The following is a 27,500-nucleotide window of genomic DNA, read 5'->3' as shown; positions in this document are numbered from 1 at the left end:
GCGGGTTTCATATGAGGTCACACCAATGTCGACCTGTGTGTGTGTGTGTGTGTGTGTGTGTGTGTGTGTGTGTCACCTGGTCAGGTGACGTTCACGGACGCTCTGATTGACATGTGGGCGTGGTCACAGGTGTCTGTATATTTACAGGTGCAGGTGGACTCTAACGTGTGTGACGTCATGTTCGTCTGAGCTGGTTATTATTCGGTGACCGGCCCTTTAATGTCTCACCTGACTTCCTGTCTGCAGGTGCAGCGTTCCTGACCACGGTGGCGTCCGCAGGCATGATCGCAGGATTCGGCTCCACGCTCGCGCTGGCCAAGAAGAAAAGTCCAGAGTGGTTCAATAAGGTACAGACGTGGACATGGGGACACACGGGGACTTATGGGGACACATGGGGACTAATGGAGACTTATGGGGACTAATGGAGACTTATGGGGACACATGGGGACTTATGGGGACACATGGGGACTTATGGGGACTAATGGGGACTTATGGGGACTAATGGGGACTTATGGGGACTAATGGGGACACATGGGGACTAATGGGGACTTATGGGGACTAATGGGGACACATGGGGACTAATGGGGACACATGGGGACCGCCTCCGCCTCGAGTGGACGTCAGAGGAACTGCAGCTCGACGTCTCGACGTCCCTCCAGAGGTCGAGCTGGGTCAGAACAAACCGTGACATTCAAGCGTCAGACTCGTCTCGTTAAGTGGAACTGCTGCTGATTGGCTGCTTGCAGGATCTCATTAAACGTGACACAATCGAGCGTTTGTTTCTCGACTCTATTTCCGTCACAGACTCGTCTTTGTCGTCTCCGTCGGGCAGACATGAAGCGAGAGGACGTGACATGAGATTAAAAACAGCAGTGTGTGGACAGACGTGTGTGGACAGACGTGTGTGGACAGCAGTGTGTGGACAGACGTGTGTGGACAGAAGTGTGTGGACAGACGTGTGTGGACAACTCAAATACAAAGTAACATGAAGTATAAATACTCAAGTACGAGTCCATGTTCCCGAGGTTTGACCTTTGACCCTCAGCTAACGAAGAGTAAATTAATTATGTGGCTGCAGACAGTCTGACCTCCGACTAACGAGTCACTCAATTCAGTTCTGGCGTTCACTGACTCTGGCGTTGCGTTCGCTGACTCTGGCGTTGCGTTCCCTGACTCTGGCGTTGCGTTCCCTGACTCTGGCGTTGTGTTCACTGACTCTGGCGTTTACTGACTCTTGTGTTGCGTTCGCTGACTCTGGCGTTGCGTTCCCTGACTCTGGTGTTGCGTTCCCTGACTCTGGCGTTGTGTTCACTGACTCTGGCGTTTACTGACTCTTGTGTTGAGTTCCCTGACTCTGGCGTTGCGTTCCCTGACTCTGGCGTTGCGTTCGCTAACTCTGGCGTTTACTGACTCTTGTGTTGCGTTCCCTGACTCTGGCGTTGCGTTCCCTTGACTCTGGCGTTGCGTTTACTGACTCTGGCGTTTACTGACTCTTGTGTTGAGTTCCCTGACTCTGGCGTTGCGTTCCCTGACTCTGGCGTTGCGTTCGCTGACTCTGGCGTTGCGTTCGCTGACTCTGGCGTTGCATTCCCTGACTCTGGCGTTGCGTTCGCTGACTCTGGCGTTGCGTTCCCTGACTCTGGCGTTGCGTTCCCTGACTCTGGCGTTGCGTTCCCTGACTCTGGCGTTGTGTTTACTGACTCTGGCGTTTACTGACTCTTGTGTTGAGTTCCCTGACTCTGGCGTTGCGTTCGCTGACTCTGGCGTTGCGTTTACTGACTCTGGCGTTGCGTTTACTGACTCTGGCGTTGCGTTCCCTGACTCTGGCGTTGTGTTCACTGACTCTGGCGTTGCGTTCCCTGACTCTGGCGTTGCGTTCCCTGACTCTGGCGTTGCGTTCGCTGACTCTGGCGTTGCGTTCCCTGACTCTGGCGTTGCATTCCCTGACTCTGGCGTTGCGTTCGCCGACTCTGGCGTTGCGTTCGCCGACTCTGGCGTTGCGTTCGCTGACTCTGGCTCTCTCTGGCTCTCTGCAGGGAGTCATAGCGACGGCGGCGGTCCCGGAGAGCGGCGCCTCTCTGGCCCTGCGAGCTCTGGGTTGGGGTTCGTTGTACGCCTGCTGTGGAGTCGGCCTGCTCAGCTTCACAGTCTGGAAAGTCCTCGACGTTCACAGCGTACGTACTCGACGTTTCATTTCAACGTTGAAGCATCTTTCAAACGTCGATGCTGAATTAAAACATTTATTTCTTCTTCAGCTCTCCGAGTTCAGACTGAAGATGCAGTCCTTCTTCCCGTCCATCCCGAAGTCCGCCCAGTCAGCAGCTGGATCAGAACCTGTGGACTGGGACGCGCTCTTCAAGTCAAAGTGACCAATCAGAAGACAGAGACTCAGACTGGACCGTCCTCTGGACCTGTTTGTTCTGGTCCAGTTTGTTCTGGTCTGGTTTGTTCTGGTCCAGTTTGTTCTGGTCCGGTTTGTTCTGGTCCAGTTTGTTCTGGTCCGGTCCAGCTGGTGGAAAATGTTATTCTGTATATTTGAGACGAACCTGAAGAAACGCTTCATCTGCTCGGACGCTTTCAGAACTGACACAGGAAAACCGTCCACGCGACGGACTGGAGCCTGGACGTCATGAAGGTCGAAGGTCGTTCTCGATGCTCTTTTGTTGTGCTTGTTTTTGTCACCCCGCCCGGCCTGAAGGCGGGTGGAGTTAACAGCTCAAATAAAGTGGAAAACTTAGTGAAGACGATTTCACTTCATCTATACAAAGAATGCTAAAATGCTCATTCATACTGTGACTGTACAACAGGTCCTGAAGCCTGGACACAGAATAAAGATTCTGCTGATGAAGCTCTTTAAGAAACATCTTTGTCGTCATTTCACATTAATATTTTCTAAATGTTTGACTTCATAAAATTGGAACTTATAATAAACGTGATCATCGACGTGTTCGGATGCGTGTGAAGTCCAGACCAGCAGTCAGCAGCACTCGGTATCTCGTCTTTGGGGTCACGAGTGTTCACGGTTCTGAACGACCCGGCTCACAAACAAAGGCAGAGCTGCGTTCACAGTGCTCAGAGTTCATGTACGTTTATTCTTGTTGTGGAACATAGAAAGATCTCATACCGAAGAAGAAACAACGTCTGTCAAATCAAACAGGATGTAGATGTTCTCCTTTTTTTTCTCTTTACATTTGTTATAACTGTTTTTGAAGTTGTGTCAGTTAGCGACATGATGAGTACAGCCCCGCCCCCCTCAAAACACCTGTACATACAGTCTCTGAAATCAAACACACCCTCCCCGATCAGACCCCGCCCCCCACAAAAACAAACTTCTTCCTTAAATACAGAAACAAGTCTTCACCTGCCGGGGAGAGAAACCAAACGTTCAGGTGAGCAGAGTCGTGATTAGAAATGACGAGAATTCACCGAGTCAAATGTACATCGTCTATTTACAGGAGGACGACGGAGGAGGGAGATCTGGATGTGACCGGTGGAGGACAGGAAGTTCTTAAAAAACAGAAAGTGACGCTTGATACTGTTTGTGGTTCGGCAAAAATACTGATGGTCAAACTGCGGATGGTCGATGATTCACATTTAAAGTAAAAAAACAAACCTATTGCACCAAAACAAAGTACTGAACATCAGTGTCTCCTATCTACAACGTGTCACTGTTTTAAATAAATCTGACCCCGCCTCCAAATTCTAACTAGCCCCGCCCCCAAAAACCAAACAAACGACCACGTTTTAAAAAGAGCGCCAGAACCCGAGCGTTCGATCTCCGCGTCACACTTTGGTTAAAATAAAAAAAAAAAAAAAACGACAAACAAAAGAATAAAAAATTAAAAATACAAGTATTAAATATTTTTGTATTAAAATTACTTAAAAATCCCAAATAAACATTTTGCGGATGGAGCCGAGGAGCTTTATATATTCTATATATATTCATTTGTATGTAAAAACTTTTGTGTTCTGTTCTTTAAATAAAAATAGAATAGGAGCCAGCTGCTTCGAGCGCCACTGAGCGTGCTCCGTGGCGGTGTTCATGTCACGAGCGGCCGATTTTGAACAGTACTTCGCACATGATCGCCGCCACCGAGGAGTTGAGGGCGGCCGACAGCGAGATGTCCAGCAGCCGGCTCTCGTACAGAACAAACTCCGCCCGGTTCTCCTCCACCCTCGCCATGGCCAGCAGCGCTTTGGCAGCGCGGCACATCATGTTGATGCTCGGAGGCTCCGGCGGCGCGGCGGCGGAGGCGTGCAGCATGGCATGCGAGCTCTGCTGGTACTGAGCCATCGCCACGCTGTCTTCCAGGAAGCCGATCAGAGTTCCCACGCTGCCTTTCTGCAGGGCGACGGTGCGCGCCGCCGTCGGGTCACCCTGCGCCAGGTTGGACAGGACAGCCACCGCCATCTCCCGACACACCTGGCTCTTCCTCTCGCCCACGAGGCGCACCAGCGTGGCGTAGAGCTTCTGCTGGCGGCTGAAGGGCGGCGTGGCGAGCAGCAGGTCCACGTTGCAGTCCTGGATGCTGAGCTTGCACAGACACTCCAGGACGAGTCTCTGAGGGGTGAGCGAGGAGAAGCCGCCCGCCGTGGAGAACGGGTCCTGGGCCTCGGCGGACGGGCACACCATCCAGTGCAGCAGCCCGTCCAGGATGGGCAGGCAGATGCTCTCGGGGTACAGCGACAGGTCCAGCTGGCCCGACATGTTGGCGAGCGTCACCAGCGTGTTCTCCCTGAGCGCCGCCAGGCAGTCCCACCACCACTCGTCCCGGCTGCAGGCCAGACCCTGCTCCTCCTCCCGCTGGTAGCTGGGCGGCGTACGTTTCCTGGGAGGGTGGTGGTGGTGCAGCAGCACCAGTCGGCCCAGGATCAGCACCAGGCCCGGGTGGCGAGACATGTCGGCGTCGTTGCCGGGGACGAAGGAGAGGCCGCGCACGATGTTGGAGATGCAGACGCAGCGTTTGGCCAGAGAGTCCTGCCACGACTCGGCCGTGGACAGCGGAGCCTCGTCCCAGCAGCGAGGCTCGTCCTCCAGAGGGCTGATGGGACTCTGATGCAGTGACCTCTGACCTCCGACCTCGGACCGGGAGCCTGGAGAGGAGACACGCAGTCATGTGATCATCAGAAAGGGCGCCACCGAGTGGTCAAACGCCGGTACTACTCAGACAACATCCTTACCTTCTTGTGTCTCAGGTGGTGTCTCCTCATTGGCTGGCAGGTTGTCCTGGCCTCCCTCTGCTTCCTCCTCCCTGCCTCCTCCTCCTCCTCCTCCTCCTCCTCCTCCTCTCTCCGCCGGCCGGTTTGGGGGGGTGGTGTCTCCCGTCTGGATGTGAGCTGTGGAGTCTCCTCCTCCGGCCTTCCAGTGCAGGAGGCCGCTGATGAAGCCGTTTGGTCGGCTGAGCTCGGCCCAGCGCTGCTCCACCTCCTCCCACTCCTGCCCCTTCTCCTCCACCTTGATTGGCAGCTTGTCATACTTGCTGGACTGTGGTGGGCGGGGCTCCGCCTGCTCCTGGTGTTCCTCCTTCACCTCCACCTCCTCTCTGACGACAGCTTCACCATCTTTCGCCTCCTTGTTGGCGTCGGCAGCGGGTGCAGCTGTGAGAAGCGGTGGTGTTGCCTCCGTCTCCTCCACCGCCCTCCTTGGTATCCTCTGCTCCTCAGCTGATTGGCTGTTCGACTCGAAGGTGGCGGCTGGCGGCTCCTTCAGCTCCTCCTCCTCCTCCTCTCTGGGCGGGTCGGGTGGAGGTCCCAGCAGGCTCCTCTGGCCCTCTGTTCCCACCTCGTACTCTTCCAAGATGCCAAAGATCTGGATGAGGCAGCGGCGGTAATACTCGACGACGAGCTCGAGGAAACCGGGAAGCTGCAGGACGACAGGAAGTAGTATTAATCATGACCGAGCCGACCAATCAGAGGCCACGTTGTGTCAAGTGTGACTCACCTGTGTGAGGCTGAAGGAGCCCACCGTGCTGTCGTCATACAGCAGGATGTTGATGGTGTCGAGAGCCCAGGTGCTCTCTGCTAATAGGCCGGACTTTAGTGACATCATCACCCGCCACGCCTCCGGGGTTCCTGATAGGACGAAATGAGCCAATGAGAACCGGAGTGAGAGTGTGTGTGTGTGTGTGTGTGTGCACGTACCCGTGTCCTTGGCGGTGAGCCGGCGCCGTGGCTTCAGTTTGGGGTGCGTGGCCTCCACAGAGCTGGGCGGGAAGCTGACCTCTCTGTGGAGGAGGTGGAGGCTCTGAGCGGGCGGGGGGGCGCCGCCGGGGTGACCCGGCTTCTTCATGGAGGGCGGCAGGTAGGGGGCGCTGTTCGGGGACAGAGAGCCCCCCAGGGGCCGAGGGAAGGAGGAGGGGCTAAGAGAGCGGGTCACATGGTTCGGGGCGGTGGGCGTGGCCTGGAAGGAGGAAGGGGGGGGCTGTCGGAGGCAGGGGGGGCATGGAGGGGGAGGAGGAGTGGGGCGGGTACGGCGGCTGGCGTTGGCCTGGAGGGCCGCCGGGGTGCCACTGGCTGTCCTGGGGGGCCCTGCCCTCCGGGTCGTCCCCTCGGCCCATGCTGGGGTAGGGGGGGCCCTGGCCCTGCCGGCTGTACGTGTAGCCCATGTCCGTCCTGGGGTGCCACATGTTGGTCTGCGGCCCCTCCCCAGGCCCCCCAGACACCGCCGGCGATCCTGAACCCATCATGCCGTGCTGCGGGGGTCCCTGCCGGTCCCGAGGGTATGGGTACGGGTACTGACCCTGAACAGGCCGCCGCTCTGGACCCATGTAGCCCCCGCCGCCTCCTCCACCGTACGGGCCGAACATGTCGGGCTGCTGAGCGCCGAACTGCTGCGCGCCGAACGCCTCGCCTTCGTGACGCTTTGCCGGCGGATACAGCGTCTCCATCGGGCGCTTGTAGCCCTGCAGAGAGACGACAGCGAGCTCAGAGCGGCGCCACAGCACCACACACTGAATGTTACCTGCATGGCAGAGCACTCACCTGCTGCTGAGGGTACAGGGGCTGATGGGAACTGTAGGCCATGCCGTGAGGGTACTGCTGCCCGTAACCGTCGTGTCCGTGCCTGCAGAGACGGAGGACGAGCTTAAACGCCGCAGACAAACAAAGGAAGAGCTCCCCTGAATATCAACAGGCTTCCTCTCACCTCTGGGGCGGGTATCTGTTCGGGTACATGCCGGCCTCGTTTCCGGATGGACCCATGCTGTTCTGACCTCCGGGGGGCGCCATGCCTCCGTCAGGCCCCATCACATGATCCGGCCTACAGTACAGAGGAAGACAAACAGAGAATCACTGAATGAAGACGAAGATGAGGACGACCTTCAGTGACTTACACATGTTCAGTATCTTACCTCCGCTCGTAGCCGGGGCCGTAGGGGTACTGTGGTCTGGGGCCCATCCCCGTCAGGGGCCCCGAGGGCGGCCCACGGGGGTACATGTCCTGCATGGCACCACTGGGCATCTGACCGGGACCAAAAGCCTCGCCGGGCCCCGGAGCTGAGAGGACCAGGCGAAGACACATCAAAATAAATCGAATGAAGCCGTTTAATCTAAAATCTTTGAGGTTTGCTCCGAGGTGATGTAATGTGTGTGCAACATGAGGTGCAGGTTTGACCAACAGGGGGCAGCACAGCACACAGACTGATGAAGCTGCTGTCTGGTCCTGGTCTCTCTCTCGGCTTCGCTCCTCACCTTTCCTCGGTCCTCCATAGGGGTCTTTGTTGGCCTCATACTGCATCCTCATGGAGGGGTCTGTTGGGCCTCCTCCTCCTCCTCCCTGCTGGTAGGGGGCACCGCCGGGTCCCGGGCCTCGCTTGTTGTGGAAGGCTGGATCGCTGCCTTCAGAGAACGGGTCCTGGACGCTCACTCCTCCCATGTTCCTGAGAGACGAAGCACAGAGGACGGACGTTTGAAACACAAACAGTCCTGCAGGACTCTGAGGCGTTTGCTGCTCTCGTCTCGTTGCTGACGTGCAGACTTCACTGAACAGCCTGGAGCTTCTGAATCAACATATGCAGGCACAGCAGGGAGCCCATGAACAGACATATGGACTTTTTTTTTAAGAACCAGTCTGAGCAAAACTACCCACCAACTTACAACTCAAGGCGAAACCCGGTCCCGGCTCCGGCAACACGACGTCTCTCACAAACATGTCAATACTAATAAAAGACTTATAGTCGGTATAAAAGCAGGTTTAACATATCTGACATCCACCTTCATCACACTGAACATTTGTTGTGTCCAGGTGGATTCAGGATCCGAGCGCCTCCCCTACCTGTTTCCAGGCTGCGGGCCCATCTGGCTGTGCGGGGTGGAGGCCGGGGTCGGCGGCTTCAGGTCTCCGGGGGCCTCGGTCAGGGAGCTGCTGCTGGACTGAGGCGTGTTGGGGCCCTGCAGGGAGCCCGAGTTGGCTGCAGAGATACAGACCAGACAGAAAACCTGCTGAGAACAACGTGTCATCACGTTAACGTCACGTCTCATCAGTCAGACAGTCTAAACACAAAGGGACGGATCAGCAGCTACAGGAACAGATCTGGATCAGACGCGATGTTTGAGACGGCAGAGGAACCGTGACAGTCACACTAAGTCACGCGGCGTGGAGATCAGCAGGTCTGTGGCGGCTGTCAGAGAAATTTATTTCTGATTCATCGGCGTCACCAGAACTCTTCAGCTCTCAGGTGTGACGGGAAGGAAACAGACCGCTGCTTTCATCTGCTTTAGTTTCTATGAACAGTTTATTTCTTCTTTTATTGTTTCATATTTAAATGTTAATGGATGTGCACTGCTCCCTCTCTTCATTCACTCTCTAGCTCACTCGACCTGCAGCCTTCCATCATCTCTTTCCTCCGGCCCAGAGGACGAGGAGGAGGAGGAGGAGGAGGAGGAGGAGGAGGAGGAGGCGGGACCTGATGTCGTCACCTTAACGAGCCTCTAATCTGTGTTTTTATGTCAAAGGTCACCGGGTTTGTTTTTGTACAAACACTGAATCAGCTGTGAAGTGAGAGAGCGGCATCGTGGGAATTAACTGAGGTCACTGATGTTTACATCCACACTGTGTGTGTGTGTGTGTGTGTGTGTGTGTGTGTGTGTGTGTGTGTGTGTGTGTGTGTGCAGCATTTCACTTCATGTTAAAGTGACGGCGTCTCTGACGTCAAACAGCTTCATTCAGACGTGACAACACGTCACTGGATGAGTCACAATGATTGGACGATATCTGTCAGCTGGTCCAGAGAGGAAGTGATGTCACTGCTGTTCACCTCAGACTTCCACCTTAATACACCTGTTCTTGTGCGGACTACCTTAACTCGGTCGACCTGGACACACCTGGAAGAACCTCACAGGTTTCTTTACAGTTCAGAGATGACAGGATGTGTTAGGTACTCGTGGTGGGACAGGTCTGGAAACAGGTGACTCCTTACCTGGGGAGGGAGGCTGGATCTTGGCCTGGAGTGACGGAGGTTTCTTGGTGTCTCCAGCAGGTCCCAGGGCTTCAGGTGGAGGCTCCTCTCCTCGCTCCACCTTGCACTCGTAGGCGAACAGGTACTGGATGTACTGCTTCTTCAGAGAGCTGGCCGAGCTGCTGGACGTCCCCACGTTCAGCTGGGACGACAACTCCCTCCACTTCTTGTTCTTATTCACCTGAAGAGAGAACATACTGAACTCATCCTGAACCCGGCGTCGTCCTGCACACTCAAAGACTCAAACATTAGACGGACGTCTCACCATGGCCAGACCTCCGATCTCTCTGACAGCCAGGTACAGTCTGCAGAGGTCCAGAGGTTTCTTTCCCACGGCGGGCAGGTTTGGGACGGGCGTCCCCCTCTCCTCCATGAAGGACAGGTACCGGTCCACCCACAGCCTCCTCTCCGGCTCAGAGCCCATCTCATACAGCAGGGCGATCTTCTCGTTGGTCATGGTGGCCACACTGGGCTTCTGAAGAGACCGAGACACGGAGACGACGGTCAGCTTCGAGTTCACAGAGCAGAGAAAGACTGCACAATACCACCAACAACCACACGGGGAGAACCCAGCGGCCGACAGGCGTCTTCAACAGTCACGGTATCTTTCAAACCGAGTGCGTGAAGTTATCTGTACAGCAGGCGTCCATTCAGAGACAGTGACTGACCCTTCAACATACTACAATGCTTTTATTTTGAAAGAGGAATGTGGTCAAACATTGAGCATGAAGAGACGACAAAATAAAACTCACTGCTCACAAAAACTGACTTTATTTTGAAAGTCTGAAGATGAAATCACCTGAAAACAAACAAACGTCTTTTTTCAGATGAGTTTGTGCTGATGTCGTGATTCATCACATTTGAACTGTTCGATCTTTTATTGAGCCTCATCGGAGTTCTGTTCAATGATCCCGACTTTAACCGAGACTTATTTTACTTCTTTAAAGTTATGAATGATGTGTCACATGATCGCAGTGAGATTTATGTTTTGTCTAAAATCAGCTGATCCTTAATTTGTAAAACTTTGTAAAATCTCCTCAGGTGGTTGTTCAGTGCGTACTGTGCAGTCTCACATCACGATGACACAAAACGACAGTACAACCCAACCTCTGTATTCACGCAAACACTGACAACTCAAAGTCGACGGATTCAGAACGTTTCCGTAACGTTTCCTTTTGCAGATCGAAGCTTCTTTAAAACCGGACAGACGTCGCGGCTGATGAATTATTTTGAATTTTCTGCAAAACATTTGATCAGTTTCATGTTTGTGACGCTTTTCCTTGTAAAAATACTTCTCAGCCTCTCGTATCCTCAGGGGAACATGAACCACTGAAGCATCGTCGCCATGACGAGCAGGTTTCATTTCTTTAGACGGCGGTAACCGACGGTTACAGTAAGAGGTGGTGTTTGTTACCAACAGTGGCAGGACGTGGTCAGAGGTTCATAATGAAACGGATCAGTCCAGTTTCTGGATCTATTTGTGCTGACGACCATGAAGTCTAATCAATACGTGGAAGAAGTTTGAAATTACAGAAACCAGCTCGGAGGAGGTTGGGCGGCACTGTGCAGAACCAGAGGACGTCGACTGAAACAAACAGAGACTTTCTCATTAAAACTCCATCTTGTGTCTTTTCCTGTGTATTCAAAAGGTGAGTTACGTTCAAGACAAAATGTTACACGTCTTGAATTTCTGTCCGAACTTTAACCTCCCTCCAAACCAGACGCTGACGTTCCCCGATGCGAGAAAAAGGAAGCTGAAACGAACGCGTTTAAAGAGCGCGGCTCGACGGGTTCACGCGGTCCACGCCTGAAATCGTTGCTGCTGATTTTAGAGCACCAAAAGATGAAGGTGTCAGCAGCTTCTACGGACATGATGGCAGAGGAGGAGAGAGTGAAGAGGACGCTGAGAGTGAGCGAGCATGAAGCAGCTGTAGCTGCTGTTAGCTCAGTCCGTCAGCTTGGCGGTGAGCTCAGAGCGACGGGTACCCGTCGCTCTGAGCTCACCGCCAAGCTGACGGACTGAGTGTTTGTACCAACAGGCGTTGAGGATCAGAAGTAATGTAATCAGAGTAAATACTCGAGTACAGCTGGACATGGTTAAAGCATCAGGTTGCTTTGAATGAGAAAGTCTCAGCAAAGACAAACAGCAAAATAAAAAGCAGCTTTTGGACGTGAACGATTCCAAATAATAAGAACGGCTGCTTCGTCTGATGAAAACCTCACGTCTCCATGAAGTCACATTTTGCATTTTGTCGTTAATTAGATGAACCTCAGCGAGCTCTTCGGGTTTTCGGATCCTCTGGAGTCGGAAGGTTTTCACCCGAGGACTTGACAAACACAGAAGCCTCAAAAACAGTTTTGTTTTGCACTTACAGGGCTGGTGGACGTCTTGGGCCAGGCGGGGCTGCTAATGCTATCACTGTCCTCCCCGTGACAGGAGGACAGACTAGCTGAGCTGGGGGACATGGGGGAGGGGGTGGGGGGCTTGGACACACACTGAGAGCTGTAGCTGTCCTGTGATACAAAACACACACACACATCATCCACACACAGACACACAAACACAAACACACAACAGAACCACGTGGTGAGGGGACGCCAGGACGGCCGAGGAAGTCAAAGATTTGAAAGACACAGAGCCGACAAGACGTTGGCGTTAGCAGCTGGGAGCAGATGGACAGTCGGGTTAATGAGGCTCGTTAAGCAGACAGGAAGCAGATACCTGGACAGGTAAGTCCTGGTCAGGTTCACAACACAAGACCAAACATTCAGTGACGTCTAGAAAAGTAGAGGCGATTTAAGTCTGTCCACAAATACTGGATCCAGTACGACGGCCTCTCCTCGTGCACCCACAGCATCCGTCAGGTCGTCATTCATCTAGAACTAGTTCATCAGATCTATCCGCTGACGTGTGCATCCAGTGTCTTCGATCGGTGGGTCATGTAAAGCATCTTCATCCTCTCCTTAACAATTCTGTTTATTTTTTATTAGACGAAGATCACCGATCAGCTCCATCAACACAAGTGTTTGTAGGCAGTTCAACGAGAACGTGGAATTAGTGCTTACAGTTTATAACGTTTGTTATATAAAAGTTTTTCATGGTGCAGCCGGGAGCAAACAGTGAACGTGGACTGAAGTCAGATCACGGAAACAAACGAGTTCAAATATTATAATATGAATAATATCAGCATAAAAACAAGCTTCAAACTATTCAGCCAATGATTTAAATGTTGTTTGACTAATTCAGCGTTAACACACGTGTCATACGTTTAATGTTGAAACTAAATAAATCTTAATCTAATAAAGCCACATAAGAGCAAACTGAATGAATTCATTATTCAAAATGAATGAATAAAGCGTGCAGCATTAACTCACTAATATGTTACCGAGTTAAAATTAGAATTTAAGAACCAAACATCAGAAATTCGACAGGCAGGTTTCTGTGGTTTTGAGTTTTTCTCCAAATAAAATAGAAAACAGAAGAATTGAGTTTGAAATCAATCTGAGCTGCTCGACTTTAGAGTTTGCACCCTGTTCACATTTTCCTGTCGTCTCACATCTGTTCTGAAGTCTCTCTGACAGCTAACACACACCTAACGTCGAAATATGAGCAAACCACTTCAGCGCTAAAAAACTAAATTAGCAGGAACTCAAGTTTCTCTGGAGAAACTCGGCGAACCGCCGACACAAAGCAGCCACTCCTCATCAAGTGAAGCCGAGTCAAAGCGGAGACAAAGACGAGTCGTCTCGCGTAACCCCGACCGCCAGATCTACGTCCTACACAGATCCGTGATCAAGGCCGACTCGTCACTATTGGATAATGAGCAGAGGCAAGTCAGAAGACGGCAGCGGGGAGAAGTCAGAGCTTTCAAAACTCTCCAGCTGCCGAGCTGAGCGTGAACTAAACAAGCGTCGAAAAAACAAGATGAAACAAGACGAAGCTGCGTCGGAGGGAACTGGCTCGTGTTGGCAGGAACTGGTTATTTTGGGTTTCACTTCCAAAAACAGCCAAACCGAGATGAAACAATGACAAGTGTAACGAACGCCATGCTGCTGGAAACAAACTGATCAATACTGTCGAATAACACGCCGAGGAGTGCCAAGAAACGGAAAAAAAAAAACGCAGCAGGGAGTCATCTTCTTTGTGGAAGCTCTGCTGGCTGGAACAAACACTCCGACACGTCAATCTGAAATACAGTTTTCTTCTACGAGGTGCCGACAAAGTCTGACAGATGCTTCTGTTCTGATTTAAAAAACCTGTTTAGAGCCAAGTTGAAATCTCACAGAGTGTTCCCCAACTTATTTCGGCTGATTTCTCCAATAATACATTTTATTGTTTGAGTTCAAAGAACCTTTAGAAGGTTCAGATTCATCTGGGCCAACCACCAAAGGACAAGTGCCTTTAACCTCCAGAGAGCGCTACACAGCGCCGGTTCTATGTAACCCGGGAGCGTCTGTCATTTCCAGACGTGAGTTTTTTGTTCACATCACCGTCACTAAACAGAGGGACTTACCCGGCTCTCTCTGCCCAGACGGAAGCTGGTTTCTGGGGGAGAGTTCAGGACTGACCGGGTTGCGGAGAAACTGGGTTTGTAGATGTTTGTTCTCATGAAGAAAATCAAATTAAAGCGGAAGCTGTGTTTTTAAAATGAGTTGTGATAAAACTGCAGCAACATGGTAGAATTATACTGTGGTCTGGAAGTTGTATCATCCAATCTGTGGCCATACATCTGGAGAATATAAGGCAAGGTTGAGGACGGTGCTGAACTGAGCACTTCTTGCTGAGGCAGTTGAAGACTTTACTGAAGGTCTTTGACAATACCAAACTCTCCATTTGATCTGCTTTGAACCAGAAGGTCATCAGTGCCTGTTGTGGCAGCAACCTGAAAATGGGTCTCATGGGACTCTCATGTGAAATCAGCAGACACGTAGCTTCTGCAGAGTTCTCAAAGGCCAAGAGGAGTTTCTGTTGACCTGAAAGAGATCCTGGCAAAGAGCCAGGCAACTCTAACACGGAAAGTAGACCGGGGAGATTGTCGCTGTCGGCCTTCAAGCTGAAGGCAGCTTCTGCAGAGCTCTCAGAGGCTTTTCTGGGTCTTTCTGTTGATCGGTCAGACAACTCTACGAAAAGTAGACTGTTGGTCTACATTCAAACGTTTAACTGAAGTCAGGATCTCTGGGATTTGACCAAAGATTCTGATCCAAGAGCTCAAAGGTTGTGAGTCTTGGGATACCCTCAATATTTTAAAAAGGAGGTCAGGGTGACGTGGAGGTCTATGTCCAAAGGCCAGGAGACCCAGAACCAACTGAAGGGATTATGAATCTCACTGGACCTGAGTATGCCTCAGGATCCATCAGCAGGTGTTGGAAGATGGAAAAGAAGGACTAACCCGAACCCAAGTTGTCGGACCAGGACCTGGATAATGAGGCTGAAACATCTTTGCATGAAAGCTGCCACACAAATACTCAACACAAGCTATCAGTGCTGTAGAGACGCATTCTTGCATTAGGCTCAGCACGCATGCATCTGTTAGGACATGCTAGGAGAGCATGATGACGTTGAAGCTGGCGTGGTTGGCAGAGCAAACAGCCACTGTGATTGGTTAACAAAGCCAAAAGGACGTACCTTGGGTTTGGGTGGTTCGGCTGCAGGGCAGACGCCCTCTTTACTGAGCTCAACCCTCTGCTTGGCATCTGGATGAGCACCCATCCCCTCTGATGGCATCATCATGGGGCCTGAAAGATCAATCATGAAGTCATTCACAAAATCCAAGTCCTCCAAAATTACCCATAATCCTAACAGGCTCTGGGATCTATGGTCCTACCAGAGTTTGGGGCGTTGTAGGGGGGTCCCTGCGGTGTCATCCTCCCAGAGTTGCTGCCTGGTTGCTGGCTGTAGGGACCTCCAGGACCTCCAGGGCCACCAGGGCCCATTCCTCCCATTGGTGCCATACCCAGATAGCTGCCCTGCCTGGACACCACAGAAGAAGAAGGGGTTTAAGTATCATTACGAGCTATGATCAAACTGAGGGGAGGTAGCAGCTTGCATGCAGGAGGTTACACTGAGGAAGAAGAGTCTTCAGGACTCGTGCAGTTAGTGGAGACAAAGGCAGCTGAAGAAGACGATGGAGAGACAGAACTGAAGCTTTCCTTGTGATCAGTTCTTGTCTTCTTGAAGCTGGTGGAGCTCAGTCTTAGGTCCTTTTACAGTCAATTACACAACACTACTGTCCCTCAACAGGATATAATGTTTGGTATGATGGATAAGGAACAGGCATGGACGCAATAGGGTTGGGCAACTGGATGAATATTGGATGTTGGCAGTTGGAGGAGTCCATTGCTGGGTTGGTTGGTTTGGGGCAATTTTATTTAGCTAATTTAATGGTAGAACCAATACCTGTGACACCTGTGTGAATATATTATTATGGTTATGGTTGATGGCAATCCTAATACTGACTCCTGTTTGTCAGGAACTGCCCACGTCCACACGGGTCTGTGCAAGCCGTCCATGAACAACCCAAAATTTAAAAGCATGGAGTTGGTTGCTATGTGAACGCTCATGGACACGAACACGAGTAGTGCGGGTCAGGAGTTCATCAAATTAGCTCAAGAACCTGACCCGGTGAACTGTCTGTAGCTGAACAGCGTTGACCCACGCGGTTGTATTTTTGTTTATCACGACGGTTTTATTTGGAGAACGTAACATTTTCTGAGGTGCTGTGAGGCGTCAAAAGTTTGAAAACACTGATCATGAATTAAGCTTAAGCAGCTCTGGCAGAATAATAAGTTTTATTTCCTGATGAAGACACATCATCATCATCATCATTATCAGCAGCAGCAGCAGCAGCGGCGGCGGCGGCCTCTCTGAAGCCATGCAGGTGGTCTGGTTAGTAAAACATCCCATAACCTCTGTGAGCAGCAGAGCCTGACACATACATACAGCTCCATCAGCTCCATCAGGGTGAATAAACCACTGACTGTATACAAAGACGGACGACATGACAGCTCCCCAAAAGTGAAGTCAACACATCTAGATCGCCCCCTGGTGTCTGGCTACAGTATAGCTCATGTTAGCAGATGGGATCAGTTATTTGATGCTATGAAAATGAGGTTTCAGGTCAGCTGAACGCTGCCTGTGATGAACTTGATGGATGTATGGGGACATCTCGATACTGTGAGAGCGTTCGAGATACTTTGACTTCATTTTTGTGCAGGAGGAGGAAGTGTGGAGACGTCGTCCATCTTTATGTCAGTACGTTTTGTTAGCTCAACCCTCTTAACGTCACGTATCTGTCAGGCTCTGGTACCAAACCTACCCATAATGCTCGGGGGGGGTCTGCACGGTGGGTTGGGGCTGAGCATAGGTTCCCTGCTGGGAGTGGTGAGGAGGGTGTGGAGGTGGTGGAGGAGGGGGATGGTGGTGAGGAGGAGGAGGATGAGAGGAGTGAAGGGTAGGAGAGAGGGCAGGTCGACCCCCGGGCCAGGACTGGTTGTGGTAGGCTGGGGAACGAGTGAAAGGAGGCCTGGAGGGATGGAGGGACGAGGAGAAGTAACAACAACAACTTTGATTTGGTCTGAACTCTCAAATCTGCAGCTTCAAACAAGAAAAAGTACCAAAACTCAGCAACCAGCCAATGAAAGGATTTCTTTATTTCACTCTGAGGTGGTTCAGGATCCGTTTAGGATCCACTAAAGAACTTGTGATACTGTTACACAGATGTTCACGGACGTTAGACTCACCTGCCCTGGGCGGCTGTGGCAGAGTTCGACGAGGATGACGAGTTGGCACTGGGCCCAACGTTGGGGCCCATCTCAGGCGGTTTGCGGCCAGCGTTGGGCCCCGGCGGCCCCATACCCTGCCCAGCAGGCTGTGGCATGCCAGGGGACGTGGGGGCCATGGTGCTCCCTCCGGCGGGGTAAGGTCGTCCCCCGGGGCCGGGCCCAGGGCCGCGACCTGCCGGGGTGGATGGGCCCTGACCGTGCATGGGACTGCTGGCATTCAACCCCAGGCTGTTGGCTAATCCGGGTCCCGGGCCAGGGCTACTGTAGTTGGCACTGGGGGCTCCACCATAGTGGGGGGGCCGAGGGTAGTTACCTGGAGGGGAAGAGGAACGTTTGTTCAAACCGTTTCACTTTTATAAACGTGTTCTTCATTCGAGGTCACCGTGAATACCTGGAGGTCCGTACTGGCCGTATGAGCCGCCCTGCTGATAGGAGCCGTGGTGCATGGGCCCCCCCGGTGCTGAGTGAGGGGACATGGGTGGTGCCGACTGCTGGGGGCCAAACTGAGGCCCCTGGGTGCTACGCTGCATGGAGGGAGGGAAACCTGAAAAAACAGACACATGGACGTGCTTAGCCTAGCTTAGCACAAAGACTGGGAGCAGGGGGAAACTGCTAGCTTTGTGTTCGTTATATCTATATGACATTCAGGGTCCCCAGAGGATGAATCCTCTGAGCTGCCACCATGAGTTTGACATCTTTGCTGCGAGGCCTTCAGTTCATTCGGTGCTCAGCTCTGAGGAAATGAACAAGTCATCCACAAACTGATGAGTCAGCCGTACCTCTGTCCTGAGTCATGGCAGACTGGGAGGGATGAGGACCAACATCTGATCCAGGACCAGAGACCTGAGGGGCCAGCTGAGAGCCTGAGAGGGAGACACACAGCGTTAATACCACCACACGGCGTCTACCTGAGCGTCTACGCAGGAAGGTGCAGTGAGTTTGAAGAGTCACCTGGTCCGCTGGTGGCGGGTGACATTGGTCCGGATCGTGATTGGCTGCTGGACCCGGCGGGGGACGGCGAGGGGGAAGGTGAGGGCCCGGTGCGAGCTGGCGGGGGGAGTCGAGGAGAGACGTGGGGGGAGAAAGGAGAACGAGCCGGGGTCCCCTGGTCGCCCTGAGCGCTGCCGGAGCCCGACGCCCCTGAACTCACCGCCGCCTCGGTGCCGGTGGGCAGGTCATCGATGGAGCCGGACAGATCCTGAAACACAGCGACACACTTCATGGAGTCATGAATCACTTTCTGTTGGTTCAGGTGGCGACGAGTCGTTTGATGACACATCACAGCTGCAGCTCGCCGCATGATGTCAACACACTTACAGGAAGATCAGCGGCTCGCTCAGCGGCTCCGAAATGAGCCGAGGAGGTGGAAAACGCCTCGGCTGCTCCAGCTGGAGGACATTAAGAGTCCGACCAAAACCAACAGAACCGAGTGGAAAACTGCAGATTCTTCATCGACTCAGCGACCGCAGCAAAGTGAATCAGAACCATCTCAGATCATCTCCTGACTGAGTCTGCTCATGTGGTTTGAGATAAATATGAGCCGGTCCAACATAAAAACAACCATCAGCAGATCGATGTGTTTCACACACACTGAACATTTAACTTCTGAAGTTCTGGAGCTCGTGGATATCCGGGCCAAGACTTCCTGATGGACGATGAAGACGCGGATGATGTCGACAAACGTTTGTTGTGCACCAATGTTTGAAACCGCCCGGAGCGCCTCTCCGCTCTGCTCCGTGTCCATCAGCACACAGCTGACCAGAAGTCTGATTTTCAAAATAAAACGCCCTCTGCAAACTTCAGATCATAACTCTGTGACATATTTACAAATTTAGAAAAACGACCAAAGTCTGGAGGGGAAACACCTGATGGAGGAAGTCGATCTCTAACCCGCCGGCTCGCACGTGATTGGTCAATACGATATTCGTTTATAAAGACCTGAGGTGACACGACTGAAAACCTGACGTGTCCGCTGGGATTTGTAGTTTTTATTTCATGATGCTTTTCCTCCAGTCTTTGTTGTCTGGACGCGAGGAGGTGACTTTATCATAAAACGGAGGCGAGGAAAGGAGGAGGAGGAGAAGTGAAGGAGAAACAAAGAAAGGAGGTGGTGAAAGGAACAGAGGAGAGACGGAAGGTGAGGAGGAAGGAGAGAAGGAGATGAAGATAACTGGTTGTTGGGAAAAGTAGAATCAAGAAAAAGGAAGAGGAGGAGGAGGAGGAGCAGGAGGAGCAGGAGGAGCAGGAGGAGGAGGAGCAGGAGGAGCAGGAGGAGTGAAACAGACCGATGGAGTGAAAAGCAGACGAGGAAACGAGGAAGCAGAAAGGAGACGAGCACTGCGCTGAAATCTCCCATCTGCCCCTGGGCCTCGTGCCAGCCAATCACAGCGCGGCAACCCATCCTCCCTCCCTCCCCCTCCACCCCTTGCCAACAGCTCAACCAATCAGCTGCTGCGCTGCATCACACACACACACACACACACACACACACACACACACACACACACACACACACACACACACACACTCTCTCCTGGTGTGTGTTCTAATTATAAAGAGAGAGAGTGTCTGAATCCTCGCTCGACCTTCCTCTCCTCCTCCTCCTCTCCTTTCTTCACCTCTTCCTCGCCTCCTTCCTCCTCACTTTCATTTCCTCTTATTACCTCATACTTCACCTCCTTCCTCACCTCCTCTTCTCTCTCATTACATCATCCTCTCCTTTCTTTGTCCTCCTTCCATCCCTCAGTTTCTTTTATCCTCCCTTCTCCTCCTTTCCTACTCCTCCATCCTCCCTCCTCTCTTTGCTTGTTCGCTCACTCTTTCTCTCCATTTCCTCTCCTCCTCTTTTTCCTCCAGTCATTTCATTATTTTTCGGGGGTTGCTTTACTCCTAAACCTTTTCTCCTCCTCCTCCTCCTCCCTCCATCCTCCTTTAATCAGCCTCTTCACCTCCTTCTCTCCTCTCTTCTGTGAGTCGACTGTCGTTGTAATTTAAATTTGTCTCCTCCTGTATTCCTCCCTCCTCTTCCTCACCTGTCTTCCCTCCTCCTACTCATTGTTTACCCTTCTCCTCAACTTCCTGTCCTTCATCTTTCACCTCCTACTTTTTCCCTCTCCTCCTCCTCCTCCTCCTCCTCCTCCTCTCTGTTTAACTCACACAATCATGGCAGTGGGTCGTCTGTCGATGCTCCTGCAGTGTGATGTCACATCGATCAGCCAATCAGGGGAGCAGATTATTGATTATTACTTTTCAAGTCGCCGCTCGTTAAAACTCGTCGTGTTCAAACGACATTAAAAAGAGAATGACTTCAAAATGACACTTCAAGGACTTAGGAGATATTTTCAAGGTTTTCCAGGACTGAGTGTTTTAAAATCTTTGCTGCTGATTTAATAAACGACGTGTCACTGAAACTCGTTTTGTTTTCTTTCATCTCATGAATATTAAACGGCGCAGACGACGACGGGCAGCAGAAACAAACCAGCGATCACACATCGTGAAAATCAAGAAGTCGACTCGTTAAAGAGTCTGCGAGGCCGTCGGTTTGTTTCATTTATTTATTTATTTTTTATTCTCTTTCCTGCAACCGAGCCGTCTCCCTCCTGTCCGCCTGTCGCCATGGCAACTGCATCAGCACCCCCGACTTCAAAAGGAGGCTCCAAAGAAAGAAGGAGACGACAGAAAGGAGGAGAGGAGGAGAGGATGAACGTGAGACAGACAGAGAGAGAGAGAAAGACAGAGAGAGACAGACAGACAGACAGATAGAGAGAGACAGACAGACAGAGAATTAAAGAGAGGAGCGTTCACAGTCGCAGTGATTTTTCTTTTCAGGGTAAATATTCTGCTGACGTCTGCGGAGGTTCGTTTATCTCTCAGACTCAGGAGTTCCCCAGAGCTCCATCAGCGGACCTCCATCACTTCCTTTTCATATTATTTATAACAGACTGACTGCAGCTGACACGTTTGATCTTATTTTATTTGATAAACTGAATATTAAATTTTAGTCTCAAAGGATCACGAGTCTGGTGAAACGACTCAGGAGGTGGAGCGGGTCGTCGATCACATGATCGGTGGATCGATCCCCGGGCTCCTCCGGTCTTTAACGTGCCATCACTGCAGCTGGTCATTCCAGGTGGTTTCATCACCGTTTGGAGATGATCTTACGACCTCCTGGCAGGTCTAGACCCGCAGGTGAACTTGGAAAGATGGGCGACTTGACAACTCGACAAAAGTGAAGCCCAAATATCTCCATCACCATTTCAGTCACATTGGAAGCAGCCACTTCTCAAAGGCTGTTTTCAGTGTGACTGAATACTTTGGGTGGGAAAATAGATAATTAACATATTAATCAATGATGAAAATACTGGGAGGTCAGTGCTGACACTTCTCTTCTTATAATTAGAAATGTCAGACATAAATATAACACTATAAAGAAGTGCAGCCTTCACTGCAGAGCTGAACACTTTACATGTGAATGACGCTTCAGTCAGCGTTCACCTGGTTCATTATTTCAGTTGTGTCTCTCTCCGTGAGGTCCAGCCAGCCCAGCAGGAAGTATCAGGCGCTCAGAGCGTGACACTTCCTGCCAGGTTCAGCCTCAGAAAAAAAACGAGGACGGCGTCATTATCGACAACAAGGACGAGCCAGCAGGGAGGTCGGAGACACGTCTGAACCACGAGCGCTCGGCCTGATACAACAATGGAGCTCCATCTGTCGGAACCAGGACAGGAAGTGAGAAGCTCACAGCTGGTCTGTGAATCTGAGGGACTGAAGACGTTTGACGACGCGTCCTTTCTCTGGGCCGGGCCGGACCTCAGATATAAGCAGCTCAGGATCGGTCTGTACCCTCGTTCAGCCTCCACCAGCTATGAACTGCTTCACGATGTTCATGATCCGTGGCTACCATTGGCCAATCTGAACCTCTGAATGATTGGCTAACCGATCTCTGTGCTCTGACTAACCAACCCAAACCAACATCACAAATGAGCCAATCAGCAGCCTCCGCAGTTCACAAGTCCCAGAAACAGTCAGTCTCCATGAGTCCCCATGTTCAAATGAGATGTCGTCTCAGACTGTGTTCAGACTTACCGGCAGGCTGGACGGCCTCTCCTGTTGGCTCAGGCTCATCTCCTCGTGGTTCGGCTTCCCAGGAGTCATAGCAGCAGACTGGCCCCGCCCCCCGTACGCCTCCTGCGGCACCTCCTGAATCGAGACGGGCGGAGACACAAAACAAAAAACTTAGATTGACAACACAAGGAGTTCATCTGTTTAACACTGAAGGAGACTTTTCCTCTGATGTTACATTACACTATGTAACTTTGGGCTCCGGGTCGGGAGAAGTACGTAATGCTTTACGGCACTAAGTCACACAGCAGCAACTATTTCACTGATTCTGGTGAAACTGGATCATATTTTATGGAGGAAATGTTTTCTGGTTTTCCCTCTGATGTCCTCCGGCTGCTCCGCCTCAACTCTCTGTGATTTACAGAGTTTATGATGGACAGTGAAGTAAACTGCTGACAGCTGTAGCTGCTGTTAGCTCATGTTAGCTCAGTCTGTTAGCTCAGTCTGTTAGCTCATGTTAGCTCAGTCTGTTAGCTGCTGTTAGCTCATGTTAGCTTAGTTTGTTAGCTGATGTTAGCTTAGTTTGTTAGCTCATGTTAGCTCATGTTAGCTCAGTCTGTTAGCTGCTGTTAGCTCATGTTAGCTTAGTTTGTTAGCTCATGTTAACTGCTGTTAGCTCATGTTAGCTTAGTTTGTTAGCTCATGTTAGCTCATGTTAACTCAGTCTGTTAGCTCATGTTAGCTCATGTTAGCTCATGTTAGCTCAGTCTGTTAGCTCATATTAGCTCATGTTAGCTCATGTTAGCTCAGACGGCGGTCAGGTCTACCTGTTGTGGCAGTGGGCGTGGCTGCATGTACGGCGGCTGGCTCGGGGCGGCGGGCTGCTGCTGTGGTGGGCTGAAGTACGGCGGCTGACCCGGCTGACAGTACCCGCCCACGCTCTGCTGCTGCTGCTGCTGCTGCTGCTGCTGCTGCTGCTGCTGCTGCGCTGCTGCTGCTGCTGCTGCTGCTGCTGCTGCTGCTGCTGCTGAGGGTACTGAGAGCCCATCTGAGGACACAGGAGACATCAGGGATGAAGCAATGAAGAGTCGTAGCACGTTAACGTCTTAGAGACAGTCAGGATTTATTTAAGTCACTCAGACTTCACGGTCTGTGACTCTACAACCAAACCAAAATGTTAAAGAGTTCTCAGCAAGCTTTATTTTGAAAGTCTAACCAATCGGTGACCGTACAGATGAACAGCAGAACCGGGCCGAGTCTTGTTTTTCTGATCCGAGGAAATCTAACTCAACCTGATTTAAACTTCTTCTCTGTGACGTACCGGAGGCAGCACCAGCAAACCCAAACCAGAAGTCTGGAGTCTAAAAATAACCTCAGTCAGTCTGCACTAGAATAGCCTGGCCCGGCCCGGTTTGGCCCGGCTCGGGCTCTGCAGCAGCCATGTGGTCCGACAACATCAATAGCTCTGTTGTCCACAGTGACGAGGTGATGATGCTGCACATGAATCAGCAACGATCCAACAAACAAACAAACAACAAGTGAAGTGATGCCAGAATGTGAGGCAAGCACACACACACACAATACACACAATACACACAACTACACACAACTACACACAGATACACACAACTACACACAACTACACACAGATACACACAACTACACACAACTACAACTACACACAACTACACACAGATACACACACAGACACACAACTACAACTACACACAGATACACACAACTACACACAACTACACACAGATACACACAACTACACACAACTACAACTACACACAAATACACACACAGACACACAACTACAACTACACACAGATACACACAACTACACACACAGACACACACACACACACACACACACACACACACACACAGATGTTTCTCAGACACACTTTCTTCTTTTATTGTGTCACGTTGTTTTTGTGGCGGTGGGCGGAGCCTCCTACCTGTTGCTGGGGGTACTGCATCCCTCCCATCCCCATCTGCCCCCTGCTGGGCATTCCCATCGGGTATCTGTGGGAGGAGGGCGAGCCGTAGGGCTGGCCGGAGTACGGCGCCCCCTGCTGCTGGGAGTACGGGTTGTTGCTCATCCCGTAGAGCTGAGAGCGCTTCATCGCCATCGGGTCCATGGGCGGCACCTGGAGGAGAGACATGATTGGTTCAGACGACTTTCTGATCACAGAGGAAACGTTAGCTTCAAGTTTGTTTCCAGTTTTAACAAGTCGGAGAATAAAGTTTGAACCAACAGACGATGATGAGTGGAGTCAAATGTAAACTCTCCATCTGATGGAGACGAAGCTTCAGAGCAGGAGACGTGCAAAGGACGGACCACATCTGGACTCAGACACATCTGGACTCAGACACATCTGGACCTCCACAGGAACCAGTCTGCAGCCCATCAGAGTTTGAACTCACGTCCAAATCCTGAGTCAGTGTTCGCACCCTAACCTGAAGTATCCGAGTATTCAGAGAGTTAAAGAGTGTCTGCGAGTGTTCAACGTCACGACAATGACCGACTCGCTGAACATTACAGATCTGTCAGTGTTTATCAAAAATGATTTGATTGTGTCCATGGCAACAGTGTGTTGTTTCTGTATGAGTCTTCAACAAAGTCGTGTAATAACAAAATTATTTTGAAAAGTATTATGTTATTATTTTGGGAGCACGTTGTGCTGTTCAGATTTTTAGATTTGTCAGTTTCTCCAAATGGTCAACCTGGCAACCGTTGCTGTCGAGCCGTGAGATATTTCTGAAGTTCTGAAAGTTTCCACTTGTGACATGAAAACTACTGTGTGCAAAACTCCTCCTCATGTTACGTCACAGAGCAGTTCATCCTGAGGAGGACAGTGAACGCATCACAGCATCAGGCTGAGCTGTCGTCTCTGTGTGAGTGAACATGTTTCACTGCAGATAAAAATAGAAACCCTTTATTGATTTCTACACACAAAACTGGATCCAGGCGTTTGATCCAGATCTGTAATCTCCATCAGTCAGTCAGCTGAGGACAGGAAATACAAACACCAACCGTCCACGCAGCCGGAGGCGGGCGGAGGAAACAGCTGATCAGTGATCCAGATGTAAACAGAAGAGATGGAGCTCAGTGTGAGATCTGATCGGAGCCGGCTGAAGCTCGAGAAATGTAGATATAAAGCGAGTTTGCTGTTCATCAATATGAGAAACGTTTTATTTAAAAGAAACGAGTCTCTGTCGATGAACGAATCCACGAGTCAAAGATCAAACATTAATATCTCGTCAAATATAAACTTAATATTTCTGGTCTATCCCAGATTAACGATGATCGCCGGTCACAATATTTAATGCTGAGTCGTATGATGACACAGCACGTTCACGTTTTATTCTAACGTCTTCGCGTTCGCTCAAAGAAAACACTTCGGTTTGAACCCTGTGAGGCAGCACTGACCGGCTGAGGCCTCCAGCACTGACCAGCACTGACCAGCACTGACCAGCACTGACCAACACTGACCAACACTGACCAGCACTGACCGGCTGAGGCCTCCAGTACTGACCAACACTGACCAACACTGACCAGCACTGACCAGCACTGACCAGCATTGACCAGCACTGACCAACACTGACCAGCACTGACCAACACTGACCAGCACTGACCAACACTGACCAGCACTGACCAACACTGACCAGCATTGACCAGCACTGACCAACACTGACCAACACTGACCAGCACTGGCCAACACTGACCAGCACTGACCAGCACTGACCAACACTGACCAACACTGACCAACACTGACCGGCACTGACCAGCACTGACCAGCACTGACGGCTGCAGCATGCCGGACACTGAGCTGGTGTTGTGCTGCTGCTGATGGCACATGGCTAATCTGCATATGTGAAGGTCAGGGCTCTGCTGCTGCGGCCGTGACGGGCTCCGGGCCAACTGCAAGGAAAGCTGAGGCCGAGAGGAGCAGCACACACCTCCTGCTCCTGCTGCTCCTGCTGCTCCTCCACACGGAGCTCTATAAGCAGACAGAGGCTGACACTGGAAACAACCTGACACCTCAGACGGCCTCATTAGCATACCTGGAGCAATTAACTCAATTAGCTGTCAAAAACACACAACAGCTAACGAACTGCCACCGTGTCCGAGCATTCCTAACCTTTAATAACCGTTCACAACTGTTCATAACCCTTAATAACTGTTCATAACTGTTCATAACTGTTCACAACTGTTCATAACTGTTCATAACCTTTAATAACCGTTCACAACTGTTCACAACTGTTCACAACTGTTCATAACTGTTCCTAACCTTTAATAACCGTTTATAACCGTTCATAACTGTTCACAACTGTTCATAACTGTTCACAACTGTTCATAACCTTTAATAACTGTTCACAACTGTTCACAACTGTTCATAACCGTTAAAAGCTATAAAACACATATGCATATATCAGCGCTTACTGTGAGCACACACACACACTCTCACACACACGCGCACACACTCTCTCTCACACACACACTCTCTCACACTCTCTCACACACACACACACACCAACTTACTCACGCTCACACACTCACACTCTCTCTCTCACTCTCACACACACACACTCTCTCACACTCTCTCACTCTCACTCACACACACCAACTCACTCACACACACACACACTCACACACACTCACACACACACACACACTCTCACTCACACTCTCACTCACACACACCAACTCACTCACACACACACTCACACACACACTCACGCTCACACTCTCTCTCTCATACACACACACACACTCACACACTCACACACTCACTCACACACACACTCACGCTCACACTCACGCTCACACTCTCTCTCTCATACACACACACACACATTCACACTCTCTCTCTCATACACACACACACACACACACATTCACACTCTCTCTCTCATACACACACACACACTCTCTCACTCACACACTCACACACACACACACACACACACACACACACATTCACACTCTCTCTCTCATACACACACACACACACACACACACACACACTCTCTCACACACACTCTCACACTCACACACATACTCTCTCTCACACTCACACACACACACACACTCTCTCACACTCACACACACACACACACTCTCTCTCACACACACACTCACACTCTCACACACACTCTCACACACACTCACACTCACACTCTCACACACAC

At 51.1% G+C, this 27,500-nt stretch overlaps 1 protein-coding gene across 1 annotated transcript in view; it reads right to left on the bottom strand.

Moving 5' to 3' along the window:
* Nucleotides 1–3,072: 3,072 nt before the first annotated feature.
* Nucleotides 3,073–27,500, bottom strand: part of arid1b (AT-rich interactive domain 1B) — a 27,402-nt gene continuing 2,974 nt past the window's right edge. The window contains 23 exon segments of the mRNA XM_027279283.1: nucleotides 3,073–5,094; nucleotides 5,182–5,863; nucleotides 5,942–6,072; nucleotides 6,142–6,443; nucleotides 6,445–6,902; nucleotides 6,982–7,063; nucleotides 7,145–7,258; nucleotides 7,350–7,494; nucleotides 7,690–7,877; nucleotides 8,273–8,408; nucleotides 9,417–9,636; nucleotides 9,721–9,930; nucleotides 11,829–11,969; nucleotides 15,082–15,191; nucleotides 15,281–15,426; nucleotides 17,196–17,550; nucleotides 17,629–17,781; nucleotides 18,017–18,100; nucleotides 18,189–18,435; nucleotides 22,323–22,436; nucleotides 23,126–23,285; nucleotides 23,318–23,346; nucleotides 24,263–24,454. Coding sequence (XP_027135084.1) covers nucleotides 4,046–5,094; nucleotides 5,182–5,863; nucleotides 5,942–6,072; nucleotides 6,142–6,443; nucleotides 6,445–6,902; nucleotides 6,982–7,063; nucleotides 7,145–7,258; nucleotides 7,350–7,494; nucleotides 7,690–7,877; nucleotides 8,273–8,408; nucleotides 9,417–9,636; nucleotides 9,721–9,930; nucleotides 11,829–11,969; nucleotides 15,082–15,191; nucleotides 15,281–15,426; nucleotides 17,196–17,550; nucleotides 17,629–17,781; nucleotides 18,017–18,100; nucleotides 18,189–18,435; nucleotides 22,323–22,436; nucleotides 23,126–23,285; nucleotides 23,318–23,346; nucleotides 24,263–24,454 — 5,448 coding nt within the window. The 3' untranslated portion in view covers nucleotides 3,073–4,045.

This window comes from Larimichthys crocea, chromosome VI, assembly GCF_000972845.2.
Source record: "Larimichthys crocea isolate SSNF chromosome VI, L_crocea_2.0, whole genome shotgun sequence".
In the NCBI taxonomy this organism is placed as follows: domain Eukaryota; kingdom Metazoa; phylum Chordata; class Actinopteri; family Sciaenidae; genus Larimichthys; species Larimichthys crocea.
The sequence above is the reverse complement of the archived record's forward strand: the minus strand, read 5'-3'. Positions and strand labels throughout refer to the sequence as shown.